The 19,193-nt window shown below is 36.0% G+C and overlaps 1 protein-coding gene across 1 annotated transcript in view; it reads left to right on the top strand.

Moving 5' to 3' along the window:
- The window catches only part of Plppr5 (phospholipid phosphatase related 5), a 105,636-nt gene that overhangs the window by 27,581 nt on the left and 58,862 nt on the right, over window positions 1-19,193 (top strand). Inside the window, exons 2-3 of the mRNA XM_077791434.1 lie at window positions 13,917-14,049; window positions 17,269-17,519. Coding sequence (XP_077647560.1) covers window positions 13,917-14,049; window positions 17,269-17,519 — 384 coding nt within the window. The remainder of the gene's footprint in view (window positions 1-13,916; window positions 14,050-17,268; window positions 17,520-19,193) is intronic.

Here is a 19,193-nt window from a genome sequence, read left to right as displayed (position 1 = left end):
GATTTTTGCTGCTTTTTCTTGACCAATAATTTTTTTCCCCTTCAAAATGTCATTTAACATCCTGCTAAGTATAGTTTGAGGAGCACTAACTAAGGATATTTAATTTTTCCCTATGATTCAGACATTTCTAAAACTCTCCATCATCCCAAAGTCCCAAAGAATATTTACATTTTATAATGTTGCTCTTTTATTTTGATAAAGAAGAAAGGAAATGAATTCTAAAGTGTATTTTAGAAAAGATTATTAATAGCTTATCTATCAATTTTGCTTAATTATGAAGGAACTTTTTTGAGGACTAATGGGTACATGATAACAGTGTTGGCCTCCAGCAGATTTGTGAACATGGAGAAGTCAGCCTCATATATTAAAATAATAATCATAACACTATAAGCATACAAAATGAGTTTGTATTACAGTGTTCTCATAATTCATTTTTCATATTGCTTGTGCTCACTACATGTGTAAGAATGGTTGAGCAAAGCATAAAAATCATGTGAAGTTTAATCAGCAACATTTATTTTAGCTAGGAAAGTATTTTTAATGCTTTACATAAGTTATTGTCACTTTAAAAAAGGATTGTGCATTGTGTGTAAATCTATGCCTTCTTGTTTACAGAACACACCTCTTTTTTTCTGTATCCTCTTACTGCCACTTCACCCACACATGCACCAAAATATTAGTGTCTGAACTTTAACAATATCCAAAAGTATCAAAGTGCTCTAAGATTACCTATTCCTGGTATCCCAGGTGCCCTGACTCCATTACTAGAGTTAGCATACTGATAAAACTTGTATCTCATTACAGATACAAGTTGGAGGGAATCTTCAAGGTCATCATCTAATGATGGCCAAAATTTACATGGGGCTTGCTTGCTCTGTGCCATCTCTTGGTCTAATAATTTTGACAATTAACTTATGTAATCCCCACAGCAGCCCCATGATGGCATCGTTTCTCCATCTTACAGGTGTGAACAGTGAGGTGAAGAGAGATTTTATGACTTACCGTTGGTCCTTCCTCTAGTGAGATAAGGCCAGTCCTCAGGCATGCTGCTTCTCAAGTTCTTAACACTACTTCATGGGAGAAAGTAAGCCTTTCCAGTGTGGGCAAACATTCTAGGAAGCCAGTATTCTGTGCTCATGTCCTCAGGCTCTGGAGGGTTACTGCTGACAACTCTACTTACATGGGGTTGAAGAATACTGGATGCATTTCTGCAAGAAATGTTCCAGAAAGGAACATTAAGTTCCATTTCTTGCAGGATTGGTCCCTTACATACCCAGTTCTCAGACATCACTTACCCCTGATGTCATCCTTTATTTATTTTCCAGCATTATCTGCACATTTGTCTACACTGGCAAATAAGTTGTTTCTTTGTGCCTTCTCCATTTTAGACAAAATGAACTCTGCAGTAAACTCTGAGGCCAGGGACATGCGTGAACTGGTCTGGTGCTGAGCATTGACTGAGTCTTGCTGGTTAGGAATCTTCTCTTTAAGTCTCACTTAAAATATCTGGAAATTGAGTATTCAATTTCTTTATACTTTAGAATCCATTTAACCTGTTTTTGTAGCATAGCTAGCACAAGTACATAATACTTATTTGTTCAAATAAATATCTAAAATTCCTTTGAATATCTCCCTGACAAATTAAAAATGTGTGTAATCAAGAGTTGTAGACTCTTTGAAATATCCTGCTGCTCTGAGAACCCAAATGGCTAGACCCCACCCCCAGAGTTGCTGAGTCAGTAGGACTGAGGTGGGTCCTAAGAGACACAAGTCCCAGGAACTGCTGCTGCTGCTGGTTCAGAGACCACATTTGAGAACCACTGCCTGTGGAGCTCTGGAAATAGACAAATATTGTTCCACTGGTTTCCCAGTTAAGAAAAGAGTTAATAGGCTTATCCGATCCAGTGGTTGGAATGACAGTTTCATATATTTCTTATCCCCTAGTAGCTCCATTTTAGGGATGTTGATCTTTAAGACTGTCAACCTAACTCAAAAGGAATAAATTCAATTCTTGACCTCATCTTGTTCTAGCTAAACTGGCTTTTTGATTCACAACTCCACTTAAACTGTCCTCTCCCCAGGACAACAGCTAGTAACGTATTGATTGTGCTTTATTTTCTTCTTATGTATTTGAATTTTAATGACACTGTTTACCTCATAAGTTTGAAGATTAAGTAGGTAAATACTTGAAAAGCAGCTAGAATATTGGATAAAACCTAGCAAATTCCAGTAATTTTATTTTTATTTTTTGTTGTATGTTTCCCAAATTCCCCCCCACCGCCCTTAGAGTATCTCCTTCAGGATTTCTATCATGGACACATACACTCAGATCTAATTTACTTTTCTTTATCCCCTTTTCTGGCAAATTTTAATGAAAAGGACCTTTCATATCATTATGACTAATTAAAAACCAATACCACTTGATAAGCAGTAGGGAGTCTAGAATAACTATAATAAAAGCCAGTATTTTTCAACTCTAGCCAGTTATTTTTTTCTGCTAAAAACTATTAAAACTGAGACTTACTCCATCTTAAAAAAAAAAGTAGGAAAATTAGCAAGTTCTAGCTGCCATAACAAAAACTTCACATTTCACTGACATCATAATAAGAGTTATCTTTTACTTATCTAGGAGTCCAGTGCAGGTCTTATGACTGAGGGACCTCAGCTGTTTCCAACTTGTGGCAGCAATAATTGCTGGAGCCTAGAGATCTCTGCTTCTGGCCAGCATCTGGGGAAGAGAAAATGGAGAAAACACTCCCAGTTTTTTTTTTAACTTTTTGATCTGGAATTGACACATATCATTTATCATTTGGGGCAAATTCATCTAGATTCAAATGTTCAAGGAATGTTGTTGAGACGAAGTAGCCACTTCCCATGAAGACTTTAGTTTGAAATCAAGTATCTTTCAAAAAAGTATGTGAGACTAAACATGTTAGTTAGCTCAATTTAGTCATTCTATGATGTATACACTTTTCTGAACGTGTAGTATATAATGAATACATACTTTTGGTCAACTAAATTTGAATGAATTAATTAAAAACAAAGAAAAAATATGTTTTTGGTGGTCCAGTTATGAAATGCAGGTAGTTATAGGAAGATACAACCACAGATATTTAACTGCTGGAAAAGACTGTACAACTATTGTATAACCAACTGTGTCACTTCTTCAGTTCAATTACTTCTCATCTATCCTAACCTCAATTCCACTCAGAAACCATGCTCAGAGAAATTAGCACTCAGCTATAATGATGAAATGTAAGAAGCTTTGGCTTTTCTGCATCAGGACACAAAGTTAATGAGATAATACCCAGTGCAACTTTTTACCTCAGTATAGCTTAGAACTTTCCTTGGCTAACTTGAACTTGACAATGGGAAATTAGTTCTTTACATATATGCCTTTGCCAAGTTGTCAAGAATACAAAATATGTTGGAAAGGAACCTAAATATAATCATTTAGAATTCTAAGTTATCATCCACAACTATATTTTTACATATTATCATTGTTTCTCAGATATTGTTTCACTCACACCTGAAATCTGTGATGAAATACAATGCCAAATACTTACACACTGATGACATGAGTTCTACTGATTCATTACATGTGAAATGACTTTCTTGTACTAATTTCAAACCAATAATGCTTGGATATGTTAGAGTCACCCTCAGAGAGGAATTTATAATTGGGGTCTTACTAATTAAATCTTAAAGACTTTTGGTATTTAGCATTTGAAAAGATCTATAAATATTCCATGTTTTTAAAACATCTTGCTTTGGTATTTTGTCATTAAGCAGTGTAGATAGCAAAGGTTGAATTTCCAGGTTTGAGGTATGAGAGCAACATTTTGTGCTCATATTGGTGACACTTATACACTTATATCTGGGGATTTATAATTCATACCTGCAGTTTTGTGGGTTACTATTCATTAGCATGTTTGGGCTTTTTACTCACTGCCAAATGAGATCATGGATAAGAAACAAGACTGAATGGAAAAATTGTCCTCAAAGACAGGACAGAAATGTAGACAGGTCATTAGAGGGGCAGTAGGTCCAAGATAATAGGCAAGGCAGGGTTAGAAGGACTCCGTTAGTGTTCAACACTGAGTTATATAAAATCTAATATAGTGACCCAGCAAGGGGATGGGGTTTAACAGGAAGCATGATGCTCAGTTTGCAGAGCTCTGTGAATGTGGAGAATAACATTTGCTTCTAGCCTGGGTTCAGGAGCAGAAGTCTTGCCTCCAAGGACATAGAGTCACCTCATCCCAAAGGAGAAGATTCTGACTCAAGGATCAATACCTTTGCTCAGACCCAGTCCTGGCTGGATGGGTAAGTCAGTGCTGGTCCTGCATTATTAGCTCCTGAGCTGTTAGTGGGCATTTCTCCACATTCTGCATCAGGTAATCAAGGAACATGAGCAGTCACTAACCTTCTACAGGATTATTCCAGAGTTTCATGCAGAGCTTGGAACAGGGAGGGATTTTGCCTCTCTTGCAAAGGAAGAGGGAGCATAGTTGAGGCTACAGCCCAGATGGGAGCATAGCTGGAAGGCAGATGCAAGGTGAATGAAGTGGGGACTTGACAGCTATGTACAGAGTGTGCTAGCCCATGCTCTGTCTACCGGTAGAAATTTCTTCCTCCCTTTTCTTTCACATTCCAGTGCATGAAGAACTCTCATTGAGGTGAGGGAGGACTGCCCCCACAAAAGGCTGACCCTTGGGAGACTGGTTGATACTCCCCACAAAGGCCACACATGTCCCTCCTGAGGTTCTGCTCCTTTCTCACTCTTGAAGGCAGCTGGTGCTTGTGGCAGCAGGTGAAGGGCCATGGCCCTGAGTTCATCTCAGCCAACATGGTTCATCACTTGAACTCTCTCTGGAAATAGCTTTTATTTCTAGTTCATGGAAGAAAGGAAATTTTATCAAAGAAAGCTGACAATGCTGTTAGCATTTTCATTGCTGATTTCTGTGCCCTTGGACTGTTGTGTTTCTGACTTTTTCACTTACAGAGAGAACAAAACTATGGCATTCTGTACCAAAGGGCTGCTTTGGGAACATAATCAGAATGGCAGCCAGTGACTCCAGAATTAAGAACCCCTTCTTTATAAGATAGAAAATGACTCAAAACCAGGTCCTCAGTTCCACATAAAAGGCCAGGGTCTGCAGAGAAGATAGAGAAGAACTCAAGAAATAACAGTGGAGTTGGGATGGGTGATTTGATGCTCTTTTGGCCTTTGTAAGAAGACTGGCATGTGTAACATGATCAGGAAAGTCATCTTTCTGTACTCAGTTGTCTTATACCTGGACATCTAAAGAATTTTAAAGGTGCTTATAAGATGTTGTGTACCCAAAACCATCCCTTTAAAACTGTAAAACTGGTAGGATTATGGTGGAACTTCAAGGTGTGGGGAGCCAGGGAGTTGACCTCTCTTGACCTGGAAAAGCTGGAGGAAAAGTTTGCAAGTTCCTAGGTTGAGGTTGTGTTCAAAATAGCTCTGAACTTGGATTTGGATTCTGACTATGCACTGTGTGACTCAGGCATATATAACTTTCCTATTTACCTTTGAATAGGTTTTCTTATATCTAAAATGAATAGATTAAACTGGATTTCACTCACTGATAATAGCATTCACATTTATTGTCAATCACTGAGCTTTAAAATTCCAAGTATAAACATTATACCGTCCCTGCCTCAGAGAAACTTCCAGCTGAGTGGAGGAGACAGATGTTACTGATACTTATAAAACCACATGGAAATCACCATAATAAATGTACTATGTGCTGTTGGTACACGGAGAAGGGATGGATGAATTGCACCAGAGATAGACATAAGCTTGCAATAGAGCAGGCAATATTTAAATCACGTCTTGCACACTCAGCAATGTTCTGCTTACCAAGCTATATTGAGCCATGGGCCAAGTATAAAAGCCTGGGTGTATGTAAATGCTGAGCATGTCTGTGGGCTGTGTAAGAAAGCAAGAGCTGAAAAGCAGGGTCTAAGCTCAGCTGTAAATGATCTGTTAGGACAAGTCCTGCTAATCCATAGGCTATAAGGACTTGAAATTATACATAGGACATTTGGATTGCACAAATTTTATTTTGAATAAACCAATCTGTCAGTAGACAGACTGAACAAGAGAGGTGAATTCCAAGGATACTGCAATGCAGGATAAAAGTAATGAGGCACTAGGTTTTAAAACAAAAATAGTGATAGAGGTGGAAATGAACAAACATGAAATAGAATTAAGGAATAAATTCATCATAATTTAAGAATTAATTGAAATTCAGTTGGACCAGAGGAATAACTTTGAAAGATCTCTTGCACAATGAGGTGACTATAGTTAATAACAATGTACTGTTTACTTAAAAATTGCTAAGAAAGTAATTTCAAGTGTTCTTGCCACAAAAAATAAAATAGAATAAATATGTGAGGCAATACCCATGTTAATTAGCTTGATTTAGTCATTCCACAATGTATACATCTTTTAAAAATCATATTGCACATTGCATACTATAAAATATACATTTTTTTTTGGTACTTGGGATTAAACCCAGGAGCAGTTAACCACTGAGACACATCCCCATCCCTTTTTATATTTTATTTTGAAACAGGGTCTCCATAAGTTGCTTAGGACCTCACTAAATTACTGAGACTGGCTTTGAACTTGCAAACCTCTTGCCTCAGCCTCCAGAAGCCACTTGAAAATATACATTTTTGTCAGTTAAATGTAATTAAAGTAAAAGTGATTGGTAGAGGCCAATGAGGGAAGAAGGGTCATCATGATATATAATGACAGATAAGTTTATGAGAGAGGTGCTTGAGTATCCAAGTGGAGGATGAGTGGACTCATTGAGGAGGTGACATGAAAGAACAGGAGGTTTGGGGTGGGACCCATAGATTTGTTTGGGTGTGAGAACTATGAGGATTTTTAATAGGTAGATTTGAATTTGTTGAGATATTGCCGTTTAGTTGGTTCATGAATTCCTGTATCTGGAGTTTAGAGGAGAGGTGAATATTAAGAATTCCCAAGAATAGCAAGTGTGGGAAAGCCTTCAGAGGAATGAAGTCTACCAGGCAATGATTCTGGAAGGAGAATCACAATACAAAATACTGGGGAACATAGAATTTAGGTTTGTAATTCACTGACCAGAGCTTCTAATTCAAATTCAGGAGAGAGAAGTGTATGCATTAGATTCAATGTGACTTGATTTTTATATCAGTCACAAGGAAGGACAGAAATAGGAGAAAAATAAACACCAAAGAGTCCCCTGTGCCTCCTACTGCTGTGCTAAGAGGTTAGGAAGAAAAAGTAGACAAGAACATCAATTATTTATTAATAAGTGATATCATTAATTACAAATTATTATGTATATATGTCAGACTGAGTACTAATGCTATTGGTGTTAATAGCACTCATTGTTGCTAATAGTATTCTTGTTACCAATAACATTGATTATGATCATGGTTAACATTTACCAAGTGCTATCTAAATACCTCCAAGGCCAAGATAATGTATTTGAGCTTCTAGGGGCTCAAACAGAGAGCTACCAGGAAAAGGCAACCTCTGGGGACTTCCTGATGCTCTTCTGGTGGGATTTGTTTCCAAATCCTTGGCTCACTTATCTAACCACCACTCTTCCTTGAAGTGTAGCCAGGATCACACAATGTCTTTCTTAAATGTTGTCTTAATTTATGTTTTCTTAGAAGGAGGTAAAAAATAAGATCAAGTATGCAAAAGATCTATTAGAAAAGCAACTGTAAAAGACAAAGTTTGGAGGGTAATCTAGAGAAAACAGAGAAAGTCTCTAACCCAGATGATGATGGAGGTCTCACCTAGATTATAGAATGGGAGGGAAGGAGAATTATGTGGAAGGTACCCCAGATTGTGAGGCACAGTTCCAAGAAAGATTTGTCCAAACTCATGGGGAATCTAACAACCAAAATTACCTGGTAGAGGTATGCCATGTCACAGAGAAATAGGCATGCCTGAGTGCTCCATTATGCTGTCATTGGTTAGGACTAGTCTTTAGGAAGAGTGTCCTCAGCAGAGATAGAGTAGTATGTCTAGAGTCACAAGCCACCACAGATGCCCTCAGTCACTCATGACAATTCTTCCTAAGTGTTCTACTGGCAAATATCACCCAAACCAGACAGCACATGCATCCCTGTTCCCTATTTAAGTATTTTGTTTATGTCTTCCTTGAATATCATTGCCTCGCACTGTGTCCTAACTCAGAAGGCCTTTACTTAAATGCACTCATCATCATAATTATTTTATTTTCAACACTTAAATTTATCTAAGAAATATTAACAATGGAAGTTTTCATTCAGGAAGATGGGTGGGGAGATGATGTAAGAGAGAGTTTTATTTTGATGAGGAGTTCCATAGATGTCTCAATAAGTTCTAAAGGAAATAAGATCTAGAGCATATGAATTAGACAGACCCACTGGGTCCAAGAAGACACTAGGATCCAAACATGTATGTTTGCTGAGATGAAGTCCAAGTAGATGGACAGATCACAGTCTGCAGAGAACATAATGGAAAGGGCTGGTGCAGGCCAAGAACTGGCATAGGGATGTCCAGAGAGATACAATGGATATGAAAGCCATCAGGTCACAGTGAATTTCTTCTCTCTCCAGGAAGCTAGATTGTATAAACCATGACATACTTTCTTTATCTTGGGTCATTGAACCAGGAAAGAGCTCTACCTGAAGCTGAGCCTCTTGTGAATTTGGCATTGGGGTTGAGTAGAGAAGTCAGTTGAACCATTTCCTTAAACTAAGATGAAATGTTCAATATAAGACTCCAGGCTGTTAGAGCCATTGCATAGGTTAGGAATCAGGAGAACTGGCTTGCAGAAAGATAAGAATAAGTCAGGCCCTCTAGGAGCTGATATGTGAGACAGTGTGACTCCAGGGCAACAGTGAGACTGAGACTGAGAGAGAGCCGTTGCCTGGACTGCAGAGTGCCGCAGTCCGGCTGCAGCAAAATAACCGGGAGGTGATGAGGAACTTGTGTAGATTGATACAGCAGGAGTGAGTGCCGTTTATTATAGGACAGGAGTGGTATATATACATTCCACACAGCTTATCTTAATTAACATAAAATAGATACAGCAGTCAACCAATAAGGAATCTCCACACTTAATGGCTCCCTGGCGTTACTTCACAAATCACTCCCTCTGGCAAAATGCCAGGCGCCATCCTGACTTGTTTACAGACTCTAACAGCAGAGGACTTTCCATTGGTGGAGCTAATCTCCAAACCCCTACCCTTGGGTTCTGAGATAACCCAGGGCTAGAATTCAATTCTCTATTTTTCTTAATCTAATACGAATATCTTTTAATTAATTAATTTATTTATTTTTGAGTGGGTATCTTATAGTAGCAGCCAAATACCATTGACTAAGGTACTGATGTGGCAAACATGCTCAGTACACAAACAAAAAGTTCAAAAACACAAAATGTGCTGAGATGCACCAAGCAAAAGATCAGCATTAGGAAAGATACTGGTGTTATAGTCACAATGTGCTCCTGTACCTCCATCAGAAGATCAGATGAAAAAAAAATAGTACAATTATGAGGGAAGCAAGACTACTGGAACTTCTCACCAGAGCAAAAGGGAGAAAAGTCATCACGCTGGCTCCAAGACAAAGGAGAGAACTAGTTTTATTCATGTTAATGGGTGGTAGGGGAGGTCTAGAATGTAGGAACCTTTGTTGGCTTTAGGTACATTTCACTTCAACCTCTTGGGAGGGGTAGTTAGCCTGTCATCCTTCATCCTGGTCAAATGTTATATCTCTTGTATTTTATATGGATTTGCATGCTATATAAACATCTTTGCCCTGTGATAAGGATGAGTTGCTGTAGCTGTTTAGAGAACACATCGGTAGGGGGTGGAAGGAAACACATATGTGAGTAACAAGCTAAGGACCTTGGGAATTTGCTATTTGAGTGACTCCTCAATAGTTTTTTTTTTTTTTCCTTTATTTGTCTTTGGAGAGTCCTGGCAGGGTATCCTGGTTTTCATGCTATGCCTGGCTTCTGAAGCCCAGAGATTGTTGGAGAGTTAGTGAGCAAGGGGGTAGGGAAAGGCACATAATCCTCTCAATAGCTAGCAAGGTGGGACCCACAGAAAAGCACATACCATGCTTTAATAGATAAGGAGCCCAGCAATGCATTTGCCCTTTCCTGGGGATGACAGGTGTCTCATTTCTGCCTGACGGTTGTTATTCTCTTAATCTTAAGGGGTGCTGCTCTTTATGAGAATCCCTGACTGACTCACTGGGAATGGTTGTTTTGGAAAGAGTTGCCCACACAAGGAAGTTCTCAATATGAAAGCAATCTTATAATGAAAAAAGTTATCAAGTTAGAGAATACACATAACACGATCTGGTTATGGGAACTAAGGATGAGGTAAAGCCTTTGTCACAGGAACAAGGAAGAAGTTGGTTATTAGAAGTCAGACACAAGGTCATTGTGATCTATTGAACATGAGATCTATTGATGATTGGATTTATTTAAGCATTCAATAAGAATTTTAGATATTATTCATATATATTTATGAATACACACACATACACACACACATACATACACACACACATACACACACTGTATTATCAGTTTGAGTTGGTGTTCAGGGTGCTATGAGGTGAGGCCAGCCTGGAGTGGACACCCATGACAGCTGCTGTGGAGAAAAGAAGGAGGGCTGCAGTTAATTAGGGAATGGTAAGTCATGAAGTGGAATTCATAGTAGATTGTTAGAATTTGGAACATTCTATGGCAAAACAGATCAGGAAGGAGCGGAAATTGAAAACCCAGAAAGGATCATGGTGGTTATTTATTTTGAGGGGCAAAAGAGAGGAGATAGGACATGAATGACTTATTCAGAAAGGGAAATAAGAAGGTGTCAAATATGTAGCTTGTCTATTTGTTAGTTTTTTCCTAAGGCCCTGTGACAGCTGATGTACCCATGAAAAATAGTACACCTGCCTCTTTTGACCAGATCATTTCATCACACAGCTGATTTGCTTCACCAAAGTCAAAATTTGAAGTTAGGAGGAACCAGGCACGGTGATGCATGCCTGTAATCCCAGATGTTTGGGAGATTGAGGCATGAGGATCTCGAGTTTAAAGCCAGCCTCAGCAAAAGCAAAACACTAAGCATTTCAGTGAGACCCTGTCTCTAAATAAAATACAAAATAAGGCTGAGGATGTGGCTCAGTGGCTGAGTGCCCCTGAGTTCAATCCCTGGTACTAAAAAAAAAAGTCAGTAGGAATTTGGAAGTTTGAATCTTTCCTATTTCAATCCAGTCTCACCAGAAAGGCAACAGCAGACTTTTAAAATATAGTTCAGCTCAATCTCTTCTGGTTTAACCTTGAACTCTGGCCTTCTTGGAAGAAGAGATATGGGTATTGGGGAACAAATCTGACCAAATTATATCATCATATTGTGTGCAAGTATGAATATGTATCAATGAATTCCACTAATGTGTATAATATGCCAATAAAAAGGGTTAAAAATTAAGAAAGAGAAAAATGCATATATAGTGTATGTAAGAAAAGTATAGTAAGAAAAAAGGTATATTAATAAAAGTATAAGAAAAGAGGAAAAGGAGATAGAAATAAAAATGAAAATTGGTAGGTGCCACATAATTTTTTGTTCACATTGGGGTAAAAGTAGGTTGAGCACCTAATCTCTACGCCCCCCCCCATTGTCACTTACTATTTTGAATATCTTGTAATCAAAGATATTACTTTTTTATGTAGACTCCAGAAACTTTTCCCTGATGTCTTAGTCTGTTTTCTACTGCTATAGCAAAATACCTGAGAATGGGTAACATAAATGGAAGTTTATTTAGCTCATAGTTTCAGAGGCTGAGAAGTCCAAGAGCATGGTGCTAACATTTGCTCAGCATTGGGTGAGGATCTTCATGCTGCATCCTAACATGGTGGAGAGCATTGCATAACAAGACAGAGCAAATGTAGCTTGGATCTCTCTTCCCCTTCATATAAAGCTGCAATCACAGGATCCTCAAGTTCATGATCTTATTAAATCCTAGTTATCTCCCAAAGGGCCCACTTCCAAATACCTCTAACAAACCTGACTTCGGGAATTAAATTTCTGCATGAATTCTGGGGAACTCATGGAACCATAGCACCTGGGGAGCGTCAAGGACTCCCTACACAGCATGTTAATTAATCTTAACAAAAATTACCAAAAACAAACTTAACAATGACAAAATTGCGGGCATATTATTGACTTCACTTTCCTTTTCTCTTAATCTTATTTCTTATGCTGTTGTTCATGGTATTAAATATAGAGTAATAGTTGTGAGGATGAGTGAGAGATTTCTCCTGGATTGACTGGCCTGAAGGGAAGTAAGTATTTTTATCTCCTTTAAATTTCTACATCCTCATCTGTAAAATGAGATGATAACACATATTCTAATTATCTTACTGGTGATTTTAAAAGCCATGTACAAAAACCACTGCAAATGGTACAGAACAAAGTGGAAGATAGCCGGTCCTTTAAGTCAGAAAATAGAGCAGAGAACCTATACCAGAACCCAGTCAGCTCTCCTTATTGGCTCTTGAGCATTTCACTTGAGTTCTAAGTCTTGATTTCTTCACTTGTTATATTATTCCCAGTCTCATCTGGTTTTTATGAAGATTAAAATAAAACATTTATACTAAAATATAAATAATATGTTACTCCTCAATATTTATCCAGAAGAACTAAAATCATCATACTATAGCAATACAGCCATATCAATGTTTATAGTAACACAATTCACAATAGCCAAGTTACGGTGCTTGTCGGCAGATGAATTGATAAAGAAAATGTGATATATATACACAATGGAGTTTTACTCAGTCATAAAGAAGAATAAAAAATAATGGCATTTACTGGTAAATGGATAAAACTGGAGAACAACATGCTAAGTGATAAGCCAGATTCAGAAAGTCAAGGGTCATATATTTTCTTTCAGATGCAGAAGCTAGAGAAAAATGAGAGGGAAAAAAGTGGTAGGTTCCTATGAAAATAGAAGAGAGATCAATAAAATAGAGGAAGGGGATTAAGAAGTAGGAAGAAAGAATAGGAAAATGGAAGAATGATGGAATTAAATTGACCAAACTATCCTATGTACATATATGAATCTACCACAGTGAATTTCATCTTATGTATATTCATAATTCCCTAATTTAAAAAAAAACTATAAATAGGTAGAAGGATAACCAGTAGAATAAAGGGAATAGGGGGAGGAAATGAAGAGGGAAAAAGGAATTACTAGGGACCAAGTTGGAATAAATTATATTTTGTGCTTATATGATTATATCTAAATGAACCCTACTAGTATATATAGATATAGTGTACTAATGAAAAAGAATATATTAATCATTACAATTCTTAATAATGTATCAGATGAGAACAATCTTAAGGCAAACATGTGAATTGTTTTTTTTTTATTATAAAAGTATTACTGTGATTTCTAATTAGTATGTTTATACCGGATTTTTAAGTTTTTGCAAAAAGAATCTATTTGAATTCTACCGAAGACTTATATTTAAACAAGACACAGTCACTTATAAATCATAAAACTCAGTCACACACCAAAAATAACTGAGTACTTTAAAGATCCTTTCTATATTTCATTTTTAATGAAGGCTTTTAGAAAACAAAATCGTTACAGTCTATTTTTATTCATAATTTATCATTTTAATACTCCCTTGAATTGAGAGAAATATGATTTTTATCTATAGTGACAAAGTTATAATGAAAGATATAAACACAAATGTGTCTCAGTTTTACATCAAGATTGTTACAAAAGGAGTGAGTGGCTTTTTGCATTTTTAAAAAAACACACTTATACTGGTTTCATTCTAATATCCTTTAATCTTTTATTTCTTTGCAAGATAATAGTTGGAGAAACTGCTGTGTTTTGCCTACAACTAGCCACAAGGGATTTTGAAAACCAGGAGAAAACAATTTTAACTGGAGACTGTTGCTATATAAACCCACTGGTGCGCCGAACTGTCCGATTTCTTGGTATGTGTTCACTGCATTGTTTTTATTCTTGCCAAAACATTGTTGATGTATAAGCTAATTTTAAAAAAAGACCCATGTCTTGACTGTATAAAAATATTAGGTTTTCTTTCTTGTGAAATATTTCAATTTGGTTTTATAAATGAACATCACATTCTATGTTCTCTCTAATGTTCCAAGACCCCTCTTCTGGGTATCATTTGCACATGAAGGAAGAAAAGAACAACACTTGGATATTGGATATTTTTAAAGAAACTAACAGTTATATAATTAAATGATTTATAGTGTTTATAAAATATCAGAAAGTGACTGTGGAGAAATGATATGGAGGTAGATTGTTCAACATCATAAAGGTAAAGACTGGCAACCTGGCAATTTCAAGAAACACTGCATTTCATAAGAAGTATTTCAGGCTCAAATTTTGAAATATATATATTATTATATATATTATATATATTATATATATTTATTATATTATATATAATTATATATAATATATTAAATATATATAATATATATAATATATATTATATATATTATATTTTATATTGGTGATCTTATTAGAGGACAAGACTCATTGATGTTTAACTTTCCGTCTCAAATGCTAGCTCTAATAAATATGAACGTTCACTGATGAATTACTGAACATTATTTCAATTCAATAAAATCTTGGCCAAGATCAGTTCTTTAACTGACACCATAAAATTTAATATAAATTATTATTTTCTGGATTAATCATATAAAATTGAGAATATATAGATATGCTATATATTTTACCATAAATTCTGAACAGTATTAAGAGATATGCTGAGGATAGTTTAACACTTAAGTATTTATCAATCTCTCACGGAGGGGATTGAGATGAAAACTTTGGAGACCTAAGATTAGATGACCTAATCTATATATAAACTCATTAGAGATGAACCAAATGCCATCATGGCAATAGATCTCTCTGAAGACAAAAGGTCTTCATATCCAAAGCTGTTCTTTTATTAACCATCATACTATGTATCTCTACAGTCCTCATTTATCTTGGTGAAGAATAACTTTTTATGAAAACTAAAAACGTATTTTCACATGCATTAATACTGTGTTCTTAACTCATGTCTCTTTGTACAAGAAACACTTAATAATAAAATAAATAAGCAATAATATATGAAAAATGAAAGTATTTGATGAAATTGATGCTTTCCTAAATACTGTTAAGAAAATTATAATGTGCCTACTTAACCAAATCACATTTGTGCATTTAAATACATGTTTCTCAAGAATTTGTGGCACAAAGTATGCTTTAGAGTCTCTGTAAAACATAGGAGAGCTTCATTTGTTTCTTGTTCCCTTATCATGATACCTGTGTTTCCGGTTTATTTTAATGAAATGAAAGTTTGTAACCAAGCATCACTGCATAAAAGGACCTCAGTTTGTGTAGTGACTTTATCCTTGAGGTCAAATACCTCATGGGATCCCACTTTAATAATTATCTGTGTAGTCAACTACAACATTGGCCTTGGGCGTGATACACTGATATTTCTGAAGGACATTTGGAAACTTCACAAGTATCAAGAGACTTTTCCATATGCTTATCAAATATTTCTATTTTAAACAGGAAGACCTATTACACTAGATAAAAAGAATGATTTAGTCAAATAAAATGAGTACACCTTAGCCTAGATTTCAAAGGAGTACGGATGAAGAGAGCTTGTAATTTAGACTCCTGTGCTTGGCCCTGAGGTTTTGGAAGGAGAGATTGTGTACATTAGTATCTTATGGAGCTCAGTTCTCTTATTTCTCTGCCTCTCAAAATTCTGCTTTTCATAGCCTTTCCTTTTTGAGATTCATGGAATGCTGATGAAATATAAAGAAAGGTATTCTTATTGTTTCCTTTCAGAAGTTCAGGATAAAAGGAAAACTAATGTCTTTGTGTCATTGACATTTGGATACACATACGAGATTTGCTATGTGCATATTTTTGTGCATAAATTTTCATGCATAAATCTTACATAATGTAAAAATTAAAAGGACCTAGCCATGTACCTAATACTGGAAAATTATTTGATCCTGCACAACTTTCATGATTTCCCACATGACAGTTAGTAATGATTAAAAGGTTTTGGAAATAAACAATCCAGAAATATGTGACTAAAAAGAAAAGCATCTAAATTTTATAATAAAATCAGATGACTTCTTAATGAGCCAACTGTTTTAGGAAGAATTTTGTCAAGTTTTAAGAGGTTCTCATGGATTTTATTTCCAAAATTATGAAAGAATGAATTACGTCAGCATCACACCTTGAAAGTTGCATCTAAGTTTAATTGAAATCATTGGCAAAGAATTTATCTTGCCTAAGTAGAAAAATAAGTTTTGACAATAATGACAAATGACATTGAATTTAGAAAATGTTTTTGGTATTCAAGTAAATTGGAAAGTTCTTATAACAGGAGGGGAAAAAAATCTATGTACTTAATTTTATACCTCCAGGTGACCAGAGTAAATAAATTTTAATACTGTAAAGATAATTGACAAATCATTATATTGATTTTTTTATTATTTACTAAATTGCCCCACATTTGGTAGAAAGCCAATCCATAGAAGATAAGATGTTCTGTACCTTTTAAAGTGTTTCTGAAGGCAATGCAAAGCTTCATCTGAAAGCATTCTGCTTTATTTAAGATTTTCCATGATATTTAAATGAAAACTGATGGCTTTGGATTTTACTGCTAATTGGCACCTCCAGCAGAGTTAATATCAGTCTGAATGGGCTGAAGAGACATAATCAAGGAAAACAACTGCTTTGCTTTATGTTAGTGAGATAAAAAAAATGTTTTCAAAAGCAGGGAAAATATAAAGATTGGTAACATTAGTAAAACATGATAGACTATACCCTCTCAAGATATACGTGGCTCCATTTAAAACTAGCATTACTCAAACAGTCTTAGAATATATTTTCTTCTTTTGTATCTTATAAACCTGTGAGGCATTAAAATGTAGCCAGAGGTAGACAGCTCAGTATGTTAAATAATTTAATACTTCCCACTAGTCCAGAAAGCCAAGGAAGAAACTAGGGAGGAGTGAAATAAATAGAACCCGGTGTATGTATATATGGAGAATTTTACTGTTCCTAAGATATTTCATCTTGGTTTAATGTAAATTGAGGTACAATAACAACAGCAAAAAAAACAACAACAACAACAAAGAGCTAAAATTGTTTGTTTTCTTCCTCAGGAATTTATACCTTTGGATTATTTGCTACAGATATCTTTGTAAATGCTGGACAAGTTGTTACAGGAAATCTGGCTCCACATTTTCTTGCCCTGTGTAAGCCCAACTACACAGCACTTGGATGCCAGCAGTACACACAGTTCATCAGTGGGGAAGAAGCTTGCACTGGCAACCCGGATCTCATCATGAGAGCAAGGAAAACATTCCCATCCAAAGAAGCAGCTCTCAGTGTCTATGCAGCCATGTATCTGACAGTAAGTAAGGATTAAAAACCTGTTTTAGTGTGTATTTCTGTTCATCCTTCCAATGCACAAATTCTTTTCCTTGCCATAACAAAAGTCACTTAAAGACATTAATAGCTTTCTATTGGCCATTCGATTCATTTCTAATAATTGTTGTTTACACGGTGGATAAAATTAAAAGTCGGTTGACTCTCATGAGGCTGTGTGTGGGTAATTGGTTGTATTAAAAAATATAGCCAGTAGCATTTCTATTTGTGCATATATTTGTCTTTGTGTTAAATAGGACTTAATGGAGACAAATTTGCTCTGTAGCACTTCCCATGAACTTGTAACAGTGCAATTAAGAGAACTATCTAGGCTCTTCACTGCCTACTCAAGCTCTCAAATTCCTTGGTTGGGTGAAGAAGGGATACTCTTTTTTTTAGAAAGCTCTTTTGTTGTTGGTAATTATTTCATCATAGTATCACAATCTGTGTTTTAGTATTTCCTCATAGCACTAACAAAAATATTTTTAGAAATTATGTTTCTCCTTTATTTTTGAGCATTTGCATCATTTTTATGGTAAGAGCCAAGCCCAAGTGCAGCCATCTTAGGAACTTGAAGCAAAAATAAGTGGTCACAGCTGAGTGTGTTATCGATAGGCAAGATAAGGAAGCAGGAGCATCTTGACCCCCAATATTCTTGTCATCTGCCTGTGCCTCTAGCAGCAGGATATTCCATGCATCTTGCTGTTGGACACCAAGGAGTTCTCAAGAGGATTTTCCATGAACTCCAAAAAGAAGTTAAGAGAATTTAAGTGCCTTCTGGTGTTCTTTCCAATGGTGCCATTATCTACTTCCTTCTGCTTTCAGCTTATTAACAAGAGGTTTGTTAAGACTCAGGCCCAATTTGAAACCAAATTTGATTATTTCTAATGATTTGGAAAAATTTAGGATTATTTTTAACCTCCAAGAGCTGTTTGATGATGGAGATGTTTCTAATGCAATCAAGTCAGCTACCACTAAAACAGAGAGAATCTCTAGCAGTGCCTGTAACATTTCTTGTAGAGATGGAAACAAATAAACAAATGTTGCAAAGCAGAAAGACATTTTAAAGGGGGGAATAAATCATGGAACATAACATTTACAATGGCAAGATAATGTTAGAGGCCATAGAGGATGCATTTTAACATTTTAAGGTTTTTAAGCCAAGTTAATTCTATCCTTCACTTCCTGGATTTTTAGAGAGAAGATGGGGGGGGAATAGAGTTGTGGAGATCCACTTCTTCTTCTAGTGCCTACTAACTTGTAAAGTTTGTCTCTCACAATTCCTCTTTTGCCTTCTCACTTCACTCTCTGGGTCTAATTGCTGTTATTGCTCTTGATTTCTCTCACCTCTAAGCTCAGCTTTCTTCTCATGGTATAAGGTGACTCTGGTTCAATATGAAATATGCTAACCCATGTACATTCTTTACTATTCACAAAGTTACTTAACTTCATGTTCTACCCCTGCTAGAATATAAAACACCCTGCCTTAAAATGAAGGTTTAAAAAGAAGCAAATCAGAAGTCACAAAATGCTTTTCCCTCATTGCCATTACATCTAAATCCCATGTTTATATTTGTGTTTTTGCATGAATTGCAAATATATCTCTGCTTATAAATATGTGATCAAGCCAATAATGGAAGACAAATTCCAGAATGCTCTT

The sequence above is a fragment of the Urocitellus parryii genome, chromosome 11 (assembly GCF_045843805.1).
Source record: "Urocitellus parryii isolate mUroPar1 chromosome 11, mUroPar1.hap1, whole genome shotgun sequence".
Taxonomy (NCBI): domain Eukaryota; kingdom Metazoa; phylum Chordata; class Mammalia; order Rodentia; family Sciuridae; genus Urocitellus; species Urocitellus parryii.
This window is presented reverse-complemented; position numbering and strand designations above follow the sequence as displayed.